This window comes from Mytilus edulis, chromosome 5, assembly GCF_963676685.1.
Source record: "Mytilus edulis chromosome 5, xbMytEdul2.2, whole genome shotgun sequence".
In the NCBI taxonomy this organism is placed as follows: domain Eukaryota; kingdom Metazoa; phylum Mollusca; class Bivalvia; order Mytilida; family Mytilidae; genus Mytilus; species Mytilus edulis.
The window spans coordinates 83,815,354-83,836,461 of record NC_092348.1 but is presented as its reverse complement, the minus strand read 5'-3'; the positions used below and the strand labels follow the sequence as shown (position 1 = coordinate 83,836,461).

Here is a 21,108-nt window from a genome sequence, read left to right as displayed (position 1 = left end):
ACCTTCCTTTTATGGTCATAAACCTTGTGTTTAAATTTCATAGATTTCTATTTACTTATACTAACGTTATGGTGCGAAAACCAAGAAAAATGCTTATTTGGGTCCCTTTTTGGCCCCTAATTCCTAAACTGTTTGGACCTTAACTCCCAAAATCAATACCAACCTTCCTTTTGTAGTCATTAACATTGTGTTTAAAGTTCATTGATTTCTATTTACTTAAACTAAAGTTATTGTGCAAAACCAAGAATAATGCTTATTTGGGCCCTTTTTTGGCCCCTAATTCCTAAACTGTTGAAACCAAAACTCCCAAAATCAATCCCAACCGTTCTTTTGTGGTCATAAACCTTGTGTCAAAATTTCATTGATTTCTATTCACTTAAACTAAAGTTATAGTGCGAAAACCAAGAAAATGCTTATTTGGGCCCTTTTTGGCCCCTAATTCCTAAAATGTTGGGACCAAAACTCCCAAAATCAATCCCAACCTTCCTTTTGTGGTCATAAACCTTGTGTTAAAATTTCATTGATTTCTATTCACTTTTACTAAAGTTAGAGTGCGAAAACTAAAAGTATTCGGACGACGACGACGACGCAGACGACGACGCCAACGTGATAGCAATATACGACGAAATTTTTTTCAAATTTTGCGGTCGTATAAAAATGACCAGGACGGGTAAGGAAGGACCAAATATGCTCAGCGGAAGTCAGATGTGCTAATGTTTATAAAACTACATTCCAATTATCATTAACAACCACAAATGCTTCCCTTTAAACAGACCTAATCACAAACTAATACATGTCAACTAAGCAAAAGTTTCAAGGTAAATAGACAATGACAAAGGGGACTTGACCAAATAATCTCCTAGAAATGAGATGTACCAATGTAAATACTACTGTATAACAAATACCGTTGACCTACCATCATTATGACTATTGGTTCACCATAAACTAGACCTAATCATAAACTAATACATTGTTGACACCAACGCCGAAACAGTATACCTTTGTGAACAGATGCACATATGCTAGACAAGTGTTTATCAAATAAGCTATTGATTAAACTCCCATGGCCAGGAAAGTGATGTTTGACTTTGTAATATTTGTACAGTGATATTGTTTGCCTTAAATTACTGGAGAATAAAGGCTTTTTCTTTTTTCCCCTGGTGAAGAATCCCAATTTGGAAAAAAAATGGCTTAAAATTATTCCCAAAAAGACAACTCTTTTCCCAAATAGTGCAGTCTCAATAGTAATTGTGCATGAATACAAACTGAAAAACACTTGAGGGTCTATTTATGTATCATCACATAAGGGGTTTTGTTTCAAAGCAGTGTTTGACTCTTGAAAAGGGGGTCTGCAAATTGAAGTTTCAGTCAAATTCATGGTTTATTATAAATTTCCCAATTTGATAAAAATGACACATATTTTCCCAATAAAAAAAAGGGTAGAGGTAGTTTTGAAAAAAGGCAACAATATCACTGTTGTAACATGCGAAACTAAAACTACAGCAATAAAGACCAGAAATTCCTATTTCAATTCACCAAACAAGACTACATACATAACTTTATGGGACCAAATGATGGAAGGTTATCACGACTGGCTAAATATTATGAATAATCAATTTCATGTGTTCTGAACAATTTAAGGTCCTTGAGACTAACTCATTATTTCAATACTGAATTACATTTTAACTGTGATGGTTTCTGAACAATTTTGATTAATTCCAATATAACATATGTCAGTTATAGAAGAAGCAGAGATTATTTTCAAGAAACTATTAGCAAAAGATTTGAAAATGCTTGAAACCCTAGATCTTAATATCCTCTGCCTTATCTCAAATGAATGAAATACAGTTGTTTGAAATACACCAGCTCACAAATATCTCAAAAGAGTGTGTGATGAATAGAATGATAGATAGAGGGAACACTATCCTCACCATTGGAGCAGATATGTAACCACAATAAACTTCTGTTGAATAAAAGACAGATTTAAATGTCAGCAAATTTATTCATTATGATAACTTGTATCAAACTTCTCTAACAACATCTGTTTTTATCATATAATTTAACAATTATCCTTCCTATCACAATGTGTTACACACCATACACACTTCATATATTCACATGGTGACCTTGAGAAGGTCATATCAATATACTTTTCACATATGAAAATTAAGTTTATATTAATCTTTTTAATAAAATTACAATATTATTGACATAATTAAATTTGTTGTATGTCACATGTTCTGAATGGAAAGTTTGGAACTGCAAAATGCATTTCTGGATTGTTCAGCCCTGAGAATCAAATAAGTACACACAACAGTCTGGGTTTTTCCCTGATACTAAAGATAGATTTTAGCTACCAATTTTCTATAATAGAATCCCTATCACAGTATGTTTATGAATGCATTTCATTTTTAGATATTGACAGCTTGTGAAAGTTCAGTAGAGACCATGCACAAATGTTTGAAAGGTTACATACATAACATACATCTAAAAGCTTCTAAAATTAATGACCAGCTATTCTTGTAAATTGTGTACAAAATTAATTTGTTAATGTTACAAAGCTCAAGCATTCTTATAAAATATGACAAACAAATATTTAGAACACAACTGTTTGAAATAAAAAAAACATTTAAAATGTAGCCAATTTTTCGCCCATTTCAATGTTTTCATATTTTAGGCAAGTACAGCCCCTATTTCTATTTACAGGAGAATACATGTATAATCTGAATAAGTGTCAAAGGTTGCTATCTGAATGTAGAAATGAATCAGAAAAAAACTACATGAGTATTCAAAATACTATAACTTAAATCTTGTAATAAAACCTGGTTATCAACTTTCACCATTGATTTCCAAAGCATTATCTTCATTAAGCACAAAATGTGTATGTAGAAAAGAAACCACCTTTTCATAATATTCATTAACATGAGAAATCCAAAAAAATGAAAATTTCAAGTAATTTATCATCATCAAAATGTTATTTCTATATGATTACTATTATGGTAAGAGATTTCTACAAAATGAGATTGTGAGTAAAGAAGTTTAGATGGTGCAGCAGAATACCACTACACAATTAAAACTCTAGAGATCAGTTTAATCTACTTAGGAGCAAAGTCAGTTACTTGATCAGCTGTTTTATTACTACATGTAAAGATCAAGAGTGAATATCCCTTATCAAGAACAACTACTCTTTCACAAAAGTATCAAAAGATTTTAAAATTACAAGTGACCAGATTTGACAGAAAATGACAGAGTGACCTGGGAGTCATCAATTCAAAATCTATAACAAGTTACAGTAGGAATGTTGGCAAAGAGAACATTAAAGATAAGTGTGGACACAGTTATATGTCTGACAATAAGACATTAGGGAGCTACCATTTGATTTTTATGGGGGGCTAGGATGAAATTTGAAAAAAATAGGCAGGACAGGAGTTTTGAGTAAAAAAAAAAGGCAGGATGAGACAATTGCCAAAAAGAAAAGTCATGACGACAATTTAGGTAAAAAAAAGTCAGGATAAACTAAAAAAAAAAAAGCAGGACCAAACAGAGTGAAAAATAAAAAGGCAGGACAGAGATTACAGCTAAAAAAAAAATGCAGGACAAAATTTTTCATCCTAGCCCCCCCATAAAAATCAAATGGTAGCTCCCTTAGATACAGTAATGTCATGCTACTGTTATAAACAAAGTCTCCTAATAGCTTGAAATCACAAATTTTAAAACAAATCTGTTCATAAAAATAAAGCTAGAATTTTTTGGGTGGAAACTTATCAAACCTGAACTAAAAAAGGGTTGCTTCTTTGTGATGTAGTCAACCTTTTTTTTAATACAAGAAACTAGTACTTATCAGATTAAGTGAAAACACATGCAGAAAATTTTATAGAAAATCCTAATAAAATCCTAATAAAATGTCACATCCCTATTAAAAAGTTATTTTTATTAGACAAAAGCAATGTTCTCATCAGACTGAATATAAATCTCTATTGTTTAAAGTTATCAGATGAAATTGGCTACAGATCACTAATGACAAAAATTAAGACCATACCATGGAACCACAAGAATTTCTTTTTTTTTTGTGTAAGAAAAGTTCAAACTCTGGCATTGATCTAAAACATATCTTTAAATTGAATAAACTGCTTACTCATTATACATTTAGAGAATGTTATAGTTATAGAATAGTTATATTTTTTATTCTAAGATTGCCACTTAATTTCGTGCCAAGTAACAAACTTATAAATTGGATACAAATTTTGATAGAAACAATTATTTTTACATGGTATTGTTTACAAATCAAGCATATACCAGGTTGAAATGGAAAGTTTTGTACTCTTGTAAATATTATTTAAAAGAAAAGAAAACATTAAGATTTATTAATCTAAATTTCAGTTGTTTCTGCTAAATAACATATTTAGTACTGTATAAATTCTTACAATCTTTGAAATAATCCTATTTTTACAGAGAATAATAACTGAATTCACTATTTTTACATACACAAATGGCACAAATAAGAAATGCACTATAATCTTATGTCAAAATCATACACATATATAAACACAGTCTGCACTGCATTATAAAGACCTGAGGTTAACCCACTTAGTCATGACTGTAATGTTTTGAATAATTAGCAAAAGTTATTTGCCAGAAGTATTAAATCCATAATTTTTACAAAACAATTTTACTAACATACAATAAAAGAGCACTAAATAGGTAAACATTAAGTAATTGGCTGTACAAAACCTAAATGAATTGCTTGAATTAAAGCTATTACATGATTGAAAAAATAAACATAAAAAAACACTTATAACCTCTCTTACTTAAATCACATTGCACAATAGCAGCAGATTTACACATTACTGAGATCTTGTTTGACAATACAGGAACTGGCAGATCATACTGAAAGGATTTTTTTGCAGAATGAACAAGATACCCCCTTATTTTCTTATACAGAATAGCTTTACTCTATTTGTGTAATTAAATTCATTTCTTAAGCAAAAATTTTAAACAATAATCTTAGCAATTATTTCAAAGATTTCGATGTTTTGGGAAAATCACTTTTGGTCTTGTTTCACAGGAAAAACGAGGTAACTTTACAGTAAATCCTATATTTCTTGTAATTCCGAAATCTGCATGTGTGAAAGCAGTATTACATCATTCTACAATTTAACCATTTAAAACATTTCCATCCAGCCTTACCTTAATTCTGAAGTTTCAATTCATACAAGTAACTGTTAAATCTATATATATATATCTACTACATAAACTTTGTAAAATTGTCACCCTCAACAGAACATGGTCTTCCATTTACAAATCATTTCAAAAACAATTTACATTCACAGAGGAATCTTTGAATAAATTCAGAATAAATCTTCTGACAGTGAAAATAGATAATTGAACACTTTACATCAACAGTATCATCCAATCATATACCGACTTTCCGTTGAGGACTGCTAGACTGACTTCCAGAATATGTACTCCTGCATTTCTAGCACTTCTCTGTAAGGCACCATTACCTGTTGCTTTGGCCTGCCAATACTCTGGTTCCTGGTCGGACCACTGATGCATTCTTTAACATTAGCTGCCTGAACTTACATATCAGTTTATAATGGTATGCACTATTATTGTCATTTTAGAAATGTTTTATACAAAATGTCTGATCTACCCAAAGTTCGTTCTTCCTCCATTAAAAACAACAGATCCCTGAGAGTCACACGTTTTATTCTTGGCCGTGACAGTGTCTAAAAAATAATATATTTTCTTTGAAACAAATGAGTAAATTAAGATCCTTGAATTCAATTATTTTTAACAAAATTTCTACAGATATTTTTAACAATGTTCTTTCTCATTTTTTTTTGAACATATTCTTTTATTTCATCGTTTTGAATATATACTTAACCATGTATAAATTTGAAGATCTTTGGCCTTCCGAAGTTTTAGTAAATGTAAAACTAGCAACTCCAATCAAATGGCAGCAAATTCATAGCAATTTTGTCAAATTCAGAAAATTCACAAATGTTTGGGGACATTTTCATTATGACAAAAAATATAACAGGATTATCTTCTCTTTTGTAAATTCTCTTCCATTTATGTTTTTTCACAATATTACAAGAAATCCATATAATTAAATCTGAAATATTTTGAAAAAAAATACAGCTGATGGACTAATAGTCCAGAACAGTATCATGTAAGAAGTAGCCATTTAGGCCACTGGTCTGATCATTTTAATCATTTATTAAATTTAGCTAATAGTTTTTATAATTTTCCAAACTATAAATTTGCAACTCGCTTTAAAAACAAAAAGTAACATAACTTTTGAAAGTTTTGGATGATAAATTAAAGAGCCTTTAAAATAAGAGACCCTTATATTTCACATATGGTTATTTTTTAAAAATACTGTCTCTCTGCATAAAAACCAGGCCACCGTTTCACAAAGCCTTCTTAACTTACGATCATCGTATCAGTTTACGATTGGTTTACGTGTGGTTCTACGTTCCCGTTACGTGTGTTTCACAAAGGCATCGTAAAGGACTACTAAGTTGATCGCAAGTTACGTCGTGTGTATCATCGTAAGTGTATCGTAAACCGAGAAGAGTGCTTTCTTTCACGTCCGCACTTTTATCGAGTATGGCATGCCACATAAACATTTTTAAAATTAATTATTATGGATGGCGAATTATGGCGATATTTTTATATCAACATTAATACAACTAAAGAATTTCAGTCCGTTTTCAATATAAATTCAAGATATATATGACGCTTACAGTCATAGGACAAAAGTGAGTTCCCACTCAAAAAATGTCCTATTATTTCAACTAAAATCGGTATTTTTCAAAAAAATATTACCAAGTAAGTCTATGAGTGATTTTTATAAAATAGATACCATAAGATGCAGAAATGTCTGAAGTTTAATTGTTTATTTGGCCATATTTTTAGTGAGGTGCTTTTTCATTATTCAATGGGTTAAACACAAATGCAATTTTTAACGATTTTAATTTGGTAAGAATACATAGCAAACTTTGCCGTGAGTCAAGCAATATTTTTCTTTGTGTTCACCTCGTCAGTAATAATACATATATTAACAACACTTTGTACCAATATTCTATTTGGAGACAAAAACAGTAAAATATATTAAACGAAACTATCCGACACAGTGAGGGTCTAGATTAGTGGCAACGAGGGGGGTAGCATTTCTTTGTTCTTTAATTCTTTTAGCCATTCTTATCTTTTCAGCATTAAAAAATATGCTAATACTTTAAGTTATGTGCCCCTTTAGAATTTGCACTTAACAAATGAAACCATTTATCAATTTTGTTAAAGGGGCACTAGCTACGAGATATATAAAAAATCTAAAGCGATGGAAAACTTAATGAAATTGTTTGCGCTCAGAGCGTTTTTTCTTCACTTTGACAAAACAACCATATCCCCACTTTTGATTTTAAGGGCATATCCATGAACAGTTTATTTCTGACGGTGAGAATTTCTTCCCTTTAAGATATATAGGCTATTTTTACCTTCTTAAATCAAATATTTAATAAAAAAAAATATACCTTCATGTGCTACTTTTTGAGTAAAACGAGGTCGAAATTTCAGATCTTTGCCCGAAATTCTGATTTGTGGACGTATTTTTCCTCCAGACAGAAATGCACAACTTTTTTGTTTTAAAGGAAAGTGACAAACATAAGCTGTTTTTTGATAAATTATTTATAAGTCCTCTTTTACATATGTATCATATAAATTTATTTAATATTTTGTTGATAAATATCTTAAATTTATCAAATGTTCAGGAACAACCTATTTTAAATTATCCATTTTTGGTTGCCAGTGAAAAATATTTCATGAGTGTTCAGGATCAAATAAACAATAAGTCCAACAGTTAGCCTGTTATTCATATGATGAAGTTACTATCTTTAAATTAGCTTAATTGAGGTCTGGAGCTGGCATTTGTCAGTAACTGCTAGCTTTATATATAGTAGTCCTTTGTTAATTTATTATCATTGTCATTTTGATTAGTTTATTTTGTTTCCTTTTCTGACATGGACTTGGATTTCTTTTAAAGTGCGTTTAACTGTGTGTATTGCTGTTGGGTTTTTTTTCTACATTGGCTAGATGTATAGGGGAAGGGTTGTGATCTCACGAAACATGTTTACCCCACCGCGTTTGTGCGCCTGTCCCAATTCAGGAGCCTCTGGTCTTAGAAGTTTAGTATGATTTTAATTTTAGTTCATTGTTATATTTCGTAGTTAAGTTAGTATGACGTATATTATCACTGAACCATCACTGCACCATCACTGACCCAGGGTTGTGTTCAATACCACTACGTACATGTAGCTGCTATCAATATATATGCAGAAAACTCGGCTAGCTTTACACGTTCAATAGTCATAAATATACGTAGCACTACGTAGCCGCTACGATATTGAATGCAACCCTGTACACTGTTTTAACTAGGGGCCTGCTGAAGCACGCCTAGCACAACGTTCATTGTGACACCATAAATTAAGTATTCCTTCCGTATCATTACTTGGAACTGAAATCAATCATAAAAGGCAATATATTATCGTCATGCAATCAATAAAAAACTACGGCAAAACAAAAAATTAAAGTTGCATGCGACTGTTGCGCTTTTCTGGATCTACCTTCATCAGGAACGTCAAAAAGGCGAATAATACTATGTTGCCTACTGCGAGTTGGTTTCACTGTTACCTCTAATTTTTTAGCACTGGGAACACCAAATAGCTCTTATTTTTTTTTTTTTTTTTTTTTATCTCAAACACTACAGTATCTTTCTATCAAATATTTAAATCAATTTATTTGATGCCGGTTCAAATAGGATATTTTTTTATAATAGATGCACAACCTTAAAATTTCAGGATACTGTTATCCCAGGTGATGTCTAATATGTTTTATAAAAAAAAAAAACCGACTTCTTCTTTTATTGTTTATTTTGTTATAAAAAGTGATTTGATATATTTCGAGCTATTAATTCCAAACTAAGAATCAGAGCAGTGTTTACAGATACCCCTCTTTTCGCCCCTTTTCTCTTTTTGATATTTTAATCAAAAATCTAAAAAATCTAACTTTCAAAAAGTGAAATAATCAAAATTGCACATTAGGTTTAGTATTTTAAAAGTTTGATCAAATTTCTAAACTCAAATTTATAAAAGATATTTAGAATTTTAATATTTGAATTATTTGGTTAAAATTTCAAAATTTCAAAACTTTTACACAATTTGGAATTTTGATATTTTGAAACTTTGATCAACATTCCAAAAATGTAAAATTTTTAATTTTTTTTTAAAACTTTGAATTGAAGTGTTACACGGACCACGTAGGAATCATTCCGACGAAAGAGACGTCCCTTAAAATTATCTATAAATTTTGAAATTATAAAGAAACTAAGGTTTCAACTCCATTAGACAAAGTTGATCTTCTTCTGCATGATTTGGTTATTATTAGGTTCTGTTTGGTCTGATAGCTCTTCAACTGTTTCTGTTCTTTGTGTGCATGCCTCGTTCCAAAAATCGAGAATTATAGCTCTTTGATTGTATGACTAGTTGTTGTATTTTTTTTCAGCTGTACATAGCTTTTTGTTGTCAATGGTTATTTTTGTCGGAACTCTTTCACGAAATTTCATTGTTGTAATAATTATTGACACAATGTAGGAGAAGGATGTAAGGTTAACTAAGTCTGCAATGGTGGACGAAAATACCGATGATTATTAATGAACATAATTTGCATGGCTAAAATCATTGAACCAGTTCTGATAAGGACCAGTTCAACATTTCATTCCAAATGACATACGTATATCAATATTTAATTTGGTATGCAGAAAACGCAGAGTTTAGTTATTTTGTTAATCAACTTTACTTTATATTCTCTTTTTTCTGGGGGGGGGGGGGGGGGGGGGAGGGGCATTATTATCTATTCTGTAAACCTCATATATCTTGTGTTATTTCAAATAGATATCTGATATTCAAGCGCCTATTAGCGGGATAGGATGCTTAATACTATAAGAGTATCCACAAAGAAATTTTTCGGGTGGTCTCTTTTAAAAGTCGGTGCATGAGAATATTATGGTACAACCAACCAACAAAAAGGTTGCATACTAAGTATATAATTAAGAATTGAATGCTTCTTTTTGTATCTTTATTGGGGTGTAAAAGCGTTGACCGAAGTACATTTTGTACGAAGCACGCATACGGTGTGGAACATAGACATCTATCTATATTGTTGAAAACTATACCATATTATGTTGCCTTCTGGATGTCCTTAGTTTGTCTTTGTCATTTGATTGCGGTCTTATTAACGTATAACCTACATTTCCAACAGTTTTGTATAGCTAAAACGGCTATTGTGTATAGAATAATTGTCTTTCTTTCCCTAAATAATATGCTTAAAAGAAGATGGACCAAGGAGAGATGTGCACAGGCACTTGTTTCGATCTATCAATGGGAAGGTCGACATCCATATGTATATTACATATTGATAGTCGACCTTCCTATTGATAGAAACAGGAACATGTGGCAATGTCCCTAAATAAAAAATAAAAAAAAAGTAAACAGAAAAAAATTCTTCACTTTTCAATCTTTAACTTCCACTCCCCCTTTCACATTTTTTCTACTGTATTAATTTTTTAAGACATTTCATATTACCCCTTACCCCATTAGTTTTGGTATATATATGATCTACATTAAATTCGATCCAAAAATAGTCACTAGAAAGACATACAGTAACATATCTAAATAGTTGCAATAAATTCCATTAACCACGAAACTAATTACAGTCAGATATTTATTTCGATATTCTAATTAAAATACATTTCTTTTTTGGCCGAAATAACAAAAAAATAATTATTATCTGGTTTGACTGTGATTTCAGATTTATATTGTACACATAACTATAACAATGGGAATAAAACATCCTTCTTTAAACGTTTTATCGATTACCACTGTGCCTGTAGTGATATTATTATAAATAGATTTCAGAACGCGGACGTGATAGAAAGCCTATTTATCAAATTGTTTAAAAAACGTACGCCGGTAGGAAATAAGACGAGTAAACAATGATTAATACCTTAGATTTGCATTAAGTAAGTTGCATGCATATACAAATAAACAAACGAAAAAAGACTTTAAGCGTAGTTCTATAATATTGAAGATTCTTCTTCGTCTTCTAACATTTGAGGCATCTTGACCAAGAATAAAGAACGCTGCAGCCGTTTTTTATGGATTAATTCATTTTCGTAGAAAAACTACGATGGAGTTACGACTGGGTATAGCTGTAGTAAGTTACGCCAGGATTTACGCATTATTTACGATCATCTTAACTTACGACGGCTTTGTGAAACGGCTGTAAATCCTACGATTTATTTACGATGGACTTACGATGACACGTAGACTTACGAAGGCTTTGTGAAACGGTACCCAGGAGCAGCAAATAACATGTTTTACAACAATTTCTATAGGACACTTTAAACAATTTGTTTGTAACTTACTTGTCTGGATGATGATGACTGTGGACCATTGTGGAGATTCATACTACCAGCTGCAGACTGAAAACAACACAATTAGCATATATAATGTATTTATTATAACTATTTATTACACAAACTACGATATTTAACATTACATATCAGTGTCCATTAAGGTAGCTCTGTGTCTTCCACCAATTTGGATTGTAGAATAGCGGATATTAATTGTCTAGAACTTATATGAAATTAAGAAGAGTGTAATCAATTTATTAAAACTTTTCATCTAAACAAAGACAATTATGTGTCTTATATTTTTTGTGACATTTTTTACAAATACTGATTTTCTTATTGTTGTTTTAATCAATTTTTTAAAACTTTTCCATATAAGGGGAGATAGCCCAGATTAAGTTATACTTGAATACTGACCGAGTTGAAAACACCTATATGCTGTAAATAAAATACCTTAAGAAACAATGACGATTTATCCATCTTTTTACATGTTTTAATAACACACAGTTGATGAAGGCTTCTTGTTATGATCTTAGTTATTTCTTTACAACATACCTGTGCCTCCATGGCATCTGTTTTCCGTTTCTTTCGGGGCCCAATAGCTGCTAATGCTGTTAAATTGGCTTCTTTTTGTCGCATTCGGTCATTTTCTGCTTGTTGTAACTTTGTAATACAAATAAGTCTGTGTTAAAATTGGTACACAATAAAATCTTTATTTATTTCTGCTTAACTTTAGACTAGAATTAGTGTATCTGATAACAAAATTTGAATACAGAAAAAAATTCTTAAAAATAAATATGAGTCGACAGGGTATCCATATTCTATAGATACTTGGCTGAATGACAAGTAAAATGCTATTTCAATTCTATACATACATTATATATAACTATGTTTTAAACTCTTTATAAGGGTTGTTCCTCTGCTTCCTTAAAGTCAAGTGGATGTAGGAATTTTGTTTTTTGAAGAATATAATACATCCTTTTCCTGTTCTTTTTCTCTCTTAAAAGAATATGCAATAAATAACCTTCCCAATCAGCCCTACACAACATGCAATGACTATTCACATTCTATGCTGTAGGATACACTATCAATAAACCAACCAATAAACATTTGCAAAACAATCATCTAAGGAAAATATTTTGAAAATTTACTAAAATACAATTTATTGTTCATCTGTTCTTGCTGATTTGAGAGTCCTATATAATTTTCACAGGTGTTTGTCTTAGCACATGTTTAAAAAATTCTCAAAACAATTATAAACATAAACATCATTATAAAAAGGCACCATAGGATAAATATCTGAGATTTCACATTTGAAACAGTGTTTCGTTCCAGAAGTGTTAAAAATATTAGTCAAAAATTCATACAGAAAATTATAATACAACAAACCTCTCTGGCTTTTTGTTTTATTTTTTGCTGCTCAGGATCTTCATTCTTTGAACGACTCTATAAATAGAAACAATATACAGAACTCTAGACAGAATACAACATGTTAAAGTACATGTTTTTATCTCAATAAAAGACTGTTTTTGGGGGTTTTTTTTAAATGAAAATTGTTTAATCTCGTAGTTGCTGATTGACATGTAAACATAATAAAAATTCCTAGGCTTAACTTCCACTTTCTTCCTATCTAAGTAAAAAAAAACTGCAAGTCTTGTGGTTTTTTTTTAGATTGACACAAAACTTTGAAATGCACAACTGCATAAGTCATGACACAATCATATATTATTCAATTCCAAAGTATGTGTAAATAGTAAAATAAAATTGGAAATCAGTCAAATAATCATGAGCATTACTTTTGCTGCCTTCATAATTTTCTCCCATTCTTGTTCTTCATGTCTCTTTTTCTCTATTTTATCTAATTCTTCTATAAATTTTAACTGTGATTTTACATCAGAACTTGGTTCAAATTTTTCATTCATCTGAAAAAAGACAAAGCATTCATGAATAATATATTAAATGGAGAATATGTCCATGGGACACAGATGATGCCCCCTACTTGCATATAACTTCATCAAGTGATGTAACTAGAGAACTGTTAAAGTGACGTCCCCCAAATTCAAATTTGAACTGTGTTTTATGGAATTATAGTAATAAGCATTGTGTGTAAGCTTCATAACATTTGGTTGGGGCACAATGAAGTCAAGAGAAGGAAAACCAAAATTCAGCATTTTTTCATTTATAAAGGAGCACAACTCAGGAATGGTAAAAGTGACACCACCAAAATGGTAACTTGATCTGTGTTTTGTGGTTATAAGCTTTGTTTATAAGTTTCACATCATTTAGGCAAAAGAAAGTACAAGAACAGATTCTAAACGTATCTAATTTGAAAGGGAGATAATCAAACTGAATATTACTGGAAATTCTATATTTTTGTAGAAAAACGATAATTAAGAATGTGTATCCCTATTTTTCTTATTATTCAATGAAAGCAGTTGATTTAATTGATGTCTGTCTAAAAAAAATTTGGCCAAAAATTAGTTTCCAAATAAAAATCTCGACAAATTTGGGAAACAAATATTCTTAGAAAATAAGTCTATGACAATATTTCTTTCATTGAATTTTGAATCTATATACATAGCTTTTTATCCAGAAAATTTACGTTTTTCTTTTCAACTTGATGCATTTTGTGTTTAATCGGTTTTAAGAAATGTTAGTAATCTAATGAATTTGATTTACAAGATATTCACAAAATATAACAACATGTCCCTTACACAAAACTGTGATGAACTGGTTTTGTACTAGAATTGTTCCATTTGGAAAAAAAAACAAGCAAACAAGGAATGAAATATGCAATTATATATATGGGCTGCTGCCAAAATCTAAAGTTCAAATAACAATAAACAAAACATGTCAACATTTCCCTTCTTTGAGTGGAAACCCACATTTTCAAAACAGCTAACCCATGATGTTTTGCTTAAAAAGGAGAGTCTGTAAAAAATACCTTCCCATGACAATTTGCTTAAAACAAAAGTGTGTACTTACTTTATAAATTTCTATTCTATGTTCTGCTATTGTTGCTAATTTTTCTACTAAGTCACGTAATCGTTCTTGTGTAGCATGAGATACAAGGTTAAGAACATCATTAGTTACATCTAAACCATGCTTCCTCGCTGAAAAATATAATACATAAAATTGTTGAATAAATATTTTTAAGTAATAAATAGTTGATTTAAAAGTTTTATTTCATTTTAACTGAAAAGGGTCTTATTTTATTAGTAATCCTTACAGCGGCAAATAGTTGTCGGCAATGATTATATCCCATATTGCTCCTCAATCAAATAACTTTATTTCTTAAAAATCATCACAAAAACAAGATTGAGGTAAGTACAAGAAAATTAACATATCTTGTAGAAATGCTGTCGGATAATTTGTCCTATTTTACATAATTGATGAAAAGCATGTTGAAAACTAACTGACGCCTGCAGCAAAGAAACATTGCAATAATTACTATACCTATACAAGAAACTCTCTTCTGTAAAGCTGAGTGGTGTAAAAAGGCTTCATCAGAACAGGACCTGATGTGTGTACCAATAAACTCTGAATTGCTGGCTAATATATTCCTACTCTCCTCTGTCAGGTTTACACCACCCATAGTAGCTACATCATTTATATCGTCATCATCTCTGTAAATAATTATCATTTATCCTTCATAGCTACATTATTGATAATATCTTCATTTAATCTTCTATGATTTAAAAAAAAAAATTGGATTTTTTGATTGCATTGGTTTGATTAGTATGTATAGCATGTAGAAAACCAACAGGTTACAAATGAAATGGATGTCAGCAATTATATATGGCCTTCAACAATTTATTAACCCATACTGTCGACAATAAAAGGAATGCATGTATTGGGATTCGGGAAGACAAGGAGGAAAACATTTTATGTAGTTGTTGATGACTAGAAAGGTGTAGGGTATAAGTCAACAGCAACACAATGAAAAAGAAGTCAACTAGAGAGTATTAATGTTTTCAAATGATATAATATATTCATATCCTACCTATATTACAATTTAATAAATTAAAAAGACAAAAAAACTTGATATAATTAAAACCTGACATTTTCCATATACAAAATTAAGTAAAAAATCTCTAAAACATTCATTTTGAACACTATACAGCAAATTTTCTAAGAAAAACTCTGAACAAGGGACAATACTCACTTCAATGATTCATATTTAGGTTTAGCACTATGGGGTCTACTGGCTGATGGACTTGCCACCGGGTGTCCTGCCGTCATTACTGTCTTAGGAATAACTGGTCTCTGTTGCATTCTAACTTGGTTAGGTCTTATATGTTGTAATCCATCCATTGGCTGCTAAAAAGAGGCAAATATCTGAATACATTGATTTATAATAATGATATTCAGACGTACATAGTGTGGATTTAAGGGTAACTGTCTCACTCTGCCCCCATTCATTTAAGATTTTGAAAGTAATTTCGTTTTAAGATAACCCAAGAAAACTGCAACCTTGCTCAACTGGTCCTTAAAATATCAGCTAACATTTAACTACATTTAAGATAATTGGTTTACGAAGAAATGATATGGCAACAGGAACTTCCACTCTTACCAAGATAACCAAATACACTTTCCAGGCAGCTAAGAAATTTACAAAAAATGTGTCCAAATTATGAATTTGAAAATTCTAACTAAATTTTCAGTTTGCTTTTGAAACTATTGTGCAATAACTTGTTGATCTTATATACCACAAAAGTCTCACTGCTATAAAAAGTGGCCTGAGAAGTTAAAATTTGTTTTTGTATGGTCTCTTCTCTAATTCCAGAATGTATCCATATAATTACCTGCTGCAACCTTATGTGGCTTGGGTGTGGTTGTATATTTGAACTACCGAATGCCGTGCCTTTCATAACCTCTATTGGAGGTGCTTTTACTCCTTCTATATGCATCTTATTTTCTAGCAAGGACTGCCGTAAATGTGGTAGACTTTTCTGAAATTATATCAATGTATGAGTTCACCTACTATTATATTTCTAAACAAGAAAATGAGCAACGTATGGATTATGTAGAAAAGATATAGAGAACATAGAATGCAACTTAAAACTATAAAGAAATGCAAGTTTAATGTTGTTTATGTTTATTAAATAAAAAGATAGAATAAAGCTAGTTAAAACTTCATTTTGTAGAAACATTGAAACTGATTAAATTAATCTGAAATTAAGGGAAACATTTAATTTAAAAGGTGTATATATAAGTCACTCCTATAAAGGCTATAGTTACCTTGAGAAATGGCACTAAATATGGTTGAGGTGATGATTTAAGTTCTTTCTGTAACCTTTCAGTAAATTGTTCTGGTTCAACTTTATTGTCCTGTAATAAATATTTAATATATGAGTATATATCGGAAATTACAAAAATATGCATGGTCTAAAACATTGATAAATGTGTGAGCACTGTGGTAAAACATAGCATACTATATGAACTGTAGTAAACATGTTTCTTCACACAATTTTATCTCATTATATTACGAAGTAGGAAAAGATGTTTATTTAAAAAAAAAATCTGTGAATAAAATCATCATGGATACCAGGCTTTAAATTTTGTACCCCAGATTTGTGTTTTTTTCCTAGAAAAGACTCATCAGTCATTCAGTGATGCTCGAATTAAAAACGTGAAAAAGGCCAAATAAAGTATGAAGTTGACTAGCATTAATATGATTAAGAACCCAAACTTTTACTCAAAGTTTAGTAAAATGGGCTAGTGATATATATATAGATTTTAGATAAATAATAGCAATAAAATGCATATATATGTCATTAACAAAATGTCAAAAAGTTTGTAATCCTCTGTAAAAACCTCTCCAATAAATATGCAATCCTTGCAGAATCAATTTTTAGAAAAAAAAACCAGTATCAAATATACTTACTATTAGTCCTTGGATAAGTTCTCTGACATTCTTCACAGTTTGTTCTGGTTGACTTGCTGCTAGTTTGATCAAAGTTGACAAGAAATTTTTACATTTTTTCACATTATCTAATGGTTGTTGATGATGACCTGGTAATGAACCTGTAAACATAAATTCAGAAATGATGATAGAAAAACAAAACATTAATTATTTCTATTCATCATCTAATAAAATGCTTAGTTTAAGAATATCAAAATCTACCTGGTTTATCACGATATTGGTGCATTATTGTCCCTGAATATTAACCTATCTGGTTCAGAACTGAAAAAGGTGTGACAGCTTTATTTATCATGTCTATAATATCATTTCCCTTTATTTGGTATGAAAATAAAACTGTAAAAGTTAAAACTTCGAAATTTGGAATAGGGTTTATTTTTGCTGAAAATCATGCATGGAAAAGAGACTGCTTTATTTATCATAGTTCCTGGAAACAAAGTCTGTCATATTACTGTCATTGAGTCATTGTGAAGAGAATTGGTTTTAAATTATATTTTTGTTTTATCTGAACTTTTCTTTTTAACAAGTATTGAAATAAAATTTTCATGACAATTTTGAGTTATCTACCTTGACTTGCAGATGGTGGTTGAGATACAACTGTAGGAACTGATGATGTCACTGATGGTTGAGTATTTGGTCTGACTACCCTCGGAGGTTGTGCTTGTTGTGGTTGAATAGTCACAATCTGTGAATTTGGAGGGCGCTGCTGATGTGAACTTACAGGTGGCTACAAAGATAATGCATGTACATGTAAATTGAAATACATAAGAATTCAAGGTATCAAGTTGCATATATGTACATGTTGTATGTTGGCCTATCATGCCTATTGTCTAAATATGTCAAATTAAATTGTTACCAACATGTAACATATAAAATTAAGGACTACATAAAACACGGCAGGATATAAACTACACCATGCAGAAAATCTGGAAGAGAATGTGATATTGAAATGATTTAATAAGATAGTATATTGGGGGGAATGAGGCAATTGACTCCTTGTTAATTCATAGCTCCATCTGACGTAATCAGCTTGAATTACCTGCTTGCTTGAACTAATTAAAGTTCATTCAATGTATAATTATTAATTTCCAATAACTTTTGATAATACTATAAAGTCTGTCGGGCAGACAATCAATACATACCCTGACATACTGTATTCTTTGGCCTTGTGTAGTAGGTTGCTGAGATGCATGTAAAGCAGGGACAAACATCAGCTGACCTTGTTCATTTCTCATCAGTACTGTCCCAGGAGGAATTTGCACACCAGGCGGTAATGTAATTGTATTCTAAAAAAGTAAACAGGAAATGTTAGTCTATTAGTATAAGGTTGAATGAGGTATATTGATATCCGACATTTAAACAACAAATCCAAATAAAAGGAAAACAGATATAATTCATATAAATATTGCAATTGTCAAATGTCGGCAGGGTTTCTATGAATGCACTAAAAATGTATATTCTTGAACTAAAACAGCATTGCTCTACACAGAACTTTATCTAAAAAACTCACAAAGGTTTGACTTTTTTGTTTAAATATTTGAAATTAATCATATCTTGCAATATATTTATTGTGATATTTAGAAGCTACATGTATGTATTATAAACTTTAAGAATTATATGAATTACACATTTTTAAGAAAAATTATCAGACAATTAATATAAACCAATTTTAATAATTAAATCAAAACATACACTTGCTTCTTTATATTTCTTAAAAGAAAACGAACGAAATTACTAGGATGCAAAAACAGACATTCCTGAGCAGGGTTGACTGAGGGGCAAGCAATTATATTATTTTTTGAATGGCCTTAGAAAGGTGTACATGTGTTGTCTCCCTTTGATCTGGATAGCTGTACAGTTTTTTATCATACTTTTTTATTTTCTGTGATAATGTTACAATCTTATATATATTCATTTGTACAGGTGGGTAGTAAACAATTGAACTTTTTTTTGTAAATTTGTCAAGTTTTTACACATGATACATGTAGTTATCATCATTATGATATGATACATGTACATGTAGCTATGATAGTACTTATACTATCTGGCCACATCATTTTATGTGTATTTAAAATTGCAGTGTATAATTATGTCATTGCCAAAGAAAAATTACAAATTGAAGCATGATAATTTAGATTAATTAAAGTCTAAAAAGAGTTATTCCCCTTTTGATGACAAACTATAGAAATTGTGCTAATACAGTGTAGATTGGTTCATGTGCATGTTAATTACTGTACACATATATATAAGGTAAATAACAGTTGCTTACTTTAAAACAAGTCATATATACGGGTAACTGGAGCAAAAATTGCTTGTGGCTGTGCCCCTAAACATGTTTGAATATATGAAATCAAGGCAATATAACATTACACCAAACATTAATCAAGAGCTTATTGTATATCTTTCATAGCTGTTTTATACATTAACATACATGTACATCTCCGAAAGATACAATGTACATGCATGTAATCTTTACATTTTCTTTCAAAATTTTGTTACTCTTCTACATGCCCATGTCAGATTAAAGTGAGCTAGTCTAGAAAAAATAAACAAAGTAGCAAGTGGTATATAACTTACAGGAGCACCACCAGGTCTTGGAGCAATGTTTATTTGAGAGTGACGAGCTGGTGTAGCTATACGGACTGGTTGGTGTTTTCCATGAGGCACCTGTACTATTCCAGGTGGTCTATTTGAATGAGCACTAACATTAACAACTTGCATTTGTCCTGAATTTTGTACAATTTGTGGTCGCATTACTACATGTTGCGGACCTGTTTTCACTGTAATAACACCCGAATGGCCTTTGATTGGAGCATTTACAATATGAACATTGGTTGCATGTGTAATATGATTTCCTGATGTATATACACTATTTTGAAGTCCTGTCACTGCTTGTATAGCTGCTGTCCTTGGTTCATTTTTCACACTTGATACAGGCATATTTTCGGTTTTGACAATATACTGTGAGCTTATTGCTGGTTCTTGTTTAACACACACATTTTGTCCACCTGGAATTTGTTGACTAGATGATACTTGAATACAGTTTCCTTGTGACATTAAAGGTTTATGATCTCCTAATATTGCAACATTTTGAATAATAGCACTATTGTCTGGTTTGATTGCATGCTGCGAACTAGCGGATATGGCTGGATTTGAATTTGGCGATGGAACTGGTGAATTCCTTGCATTCTGAAAACCTGGAGAGTTTGATACTGTTCTTATTATGTGAGGGGACTGAATACGATTTGATTCTGGTATTGGAGAACTTCTATTCACTGTCAATGAGTTCACATGTGTACTAACAATATTGCTTGTTTGTGATGAGTTCATAGGATTTAATATTGAATTGATTCCAATCAACTGTGAGTCTGTTTTTGAGGAGGGAGACTGAACATTTAAATTATGAGAATTTGTGAAGTTTTTGTGAGCTGATACAGCTTGTCCATTGGCACCTACTCCAGTAGCCGTGTTGAACACTGAACCACTATTTTGTGGTGTTGAAGACCTTGTTGTGCCAATGTGATTGTTATTGACTGAGGCATCTGATAAAGAATTAGACACATCCTTATTGGATGGGGAAGCTAGACGTGCTTCTAAATTGCCAACTAAGGCATTAATTGCCAGTTCATCTACAGAACTATTAAGAATATCATCTAGAGGGTTGACAGCCGCCATTTCCCTAGCAGTAAATTTTTAGACTGAAGTACGCAGGCGC

The 21,108-nt window shown here is 31.0% G+C and overlaps 1 protein-coding gene across 2 annotated transcripts; it reads right to left on the bottom strand.

The window, feature by feature from the left end:
* Positions 1 to 1,982: 1,982 nt before the first annotated feature.
* Positions 1,983 to 21,097, bottom strand: LOC139524658 (transcription initiation factor TFIID subunit 4-like). Of its 2 annotated transcripts, none has more exons than XM_071319630.1 (15): positions 19,971 to 21,097; positions 18,536 to 18,679; positions 17,961 to 18,120; positions 17,358 to 17,497; positions 16,712 to 16,801; positions 16,276 to 16,422; positions 15,636 to 15,790; positions 14,927 to 15,096; positions 14,456 to 14,583; positions 13,267 to 13,392; positions 12,860 to 12,916; positions 12,026 to 12,133; positions 11,486 to 11,542; positions 3,654 to 5,729; positions 1,983 to 3,368 (listed from the first exon to the last, which is right to left on the bottom strand). In XM_071319630.1, the coding sequence occupies exons 1-14, from the start codon at positions 21,066 to 21,068 to the stop codon at positions 5,616 to 5,618; spliced, it is 2,694 nt and encodes an 897-aa protein (XP_071175731.1). In that variant the 5' UTR covers positions 21,069 to 21,097; the 3' UTR covers positions 1,983 to 3,368; positions 3,654 to 5,615. The 2 variants fall into 2 exon arrangements, with proteins under 2 accessions (XP_071175731.1, XP_071175732.1); XM_071319631.1 differs by having other exon boundaries at positions 15,636 to 15,787.
* Between the last annotated feature and the right edge of the window lie 11 nt (positions 21,098 to 21,108).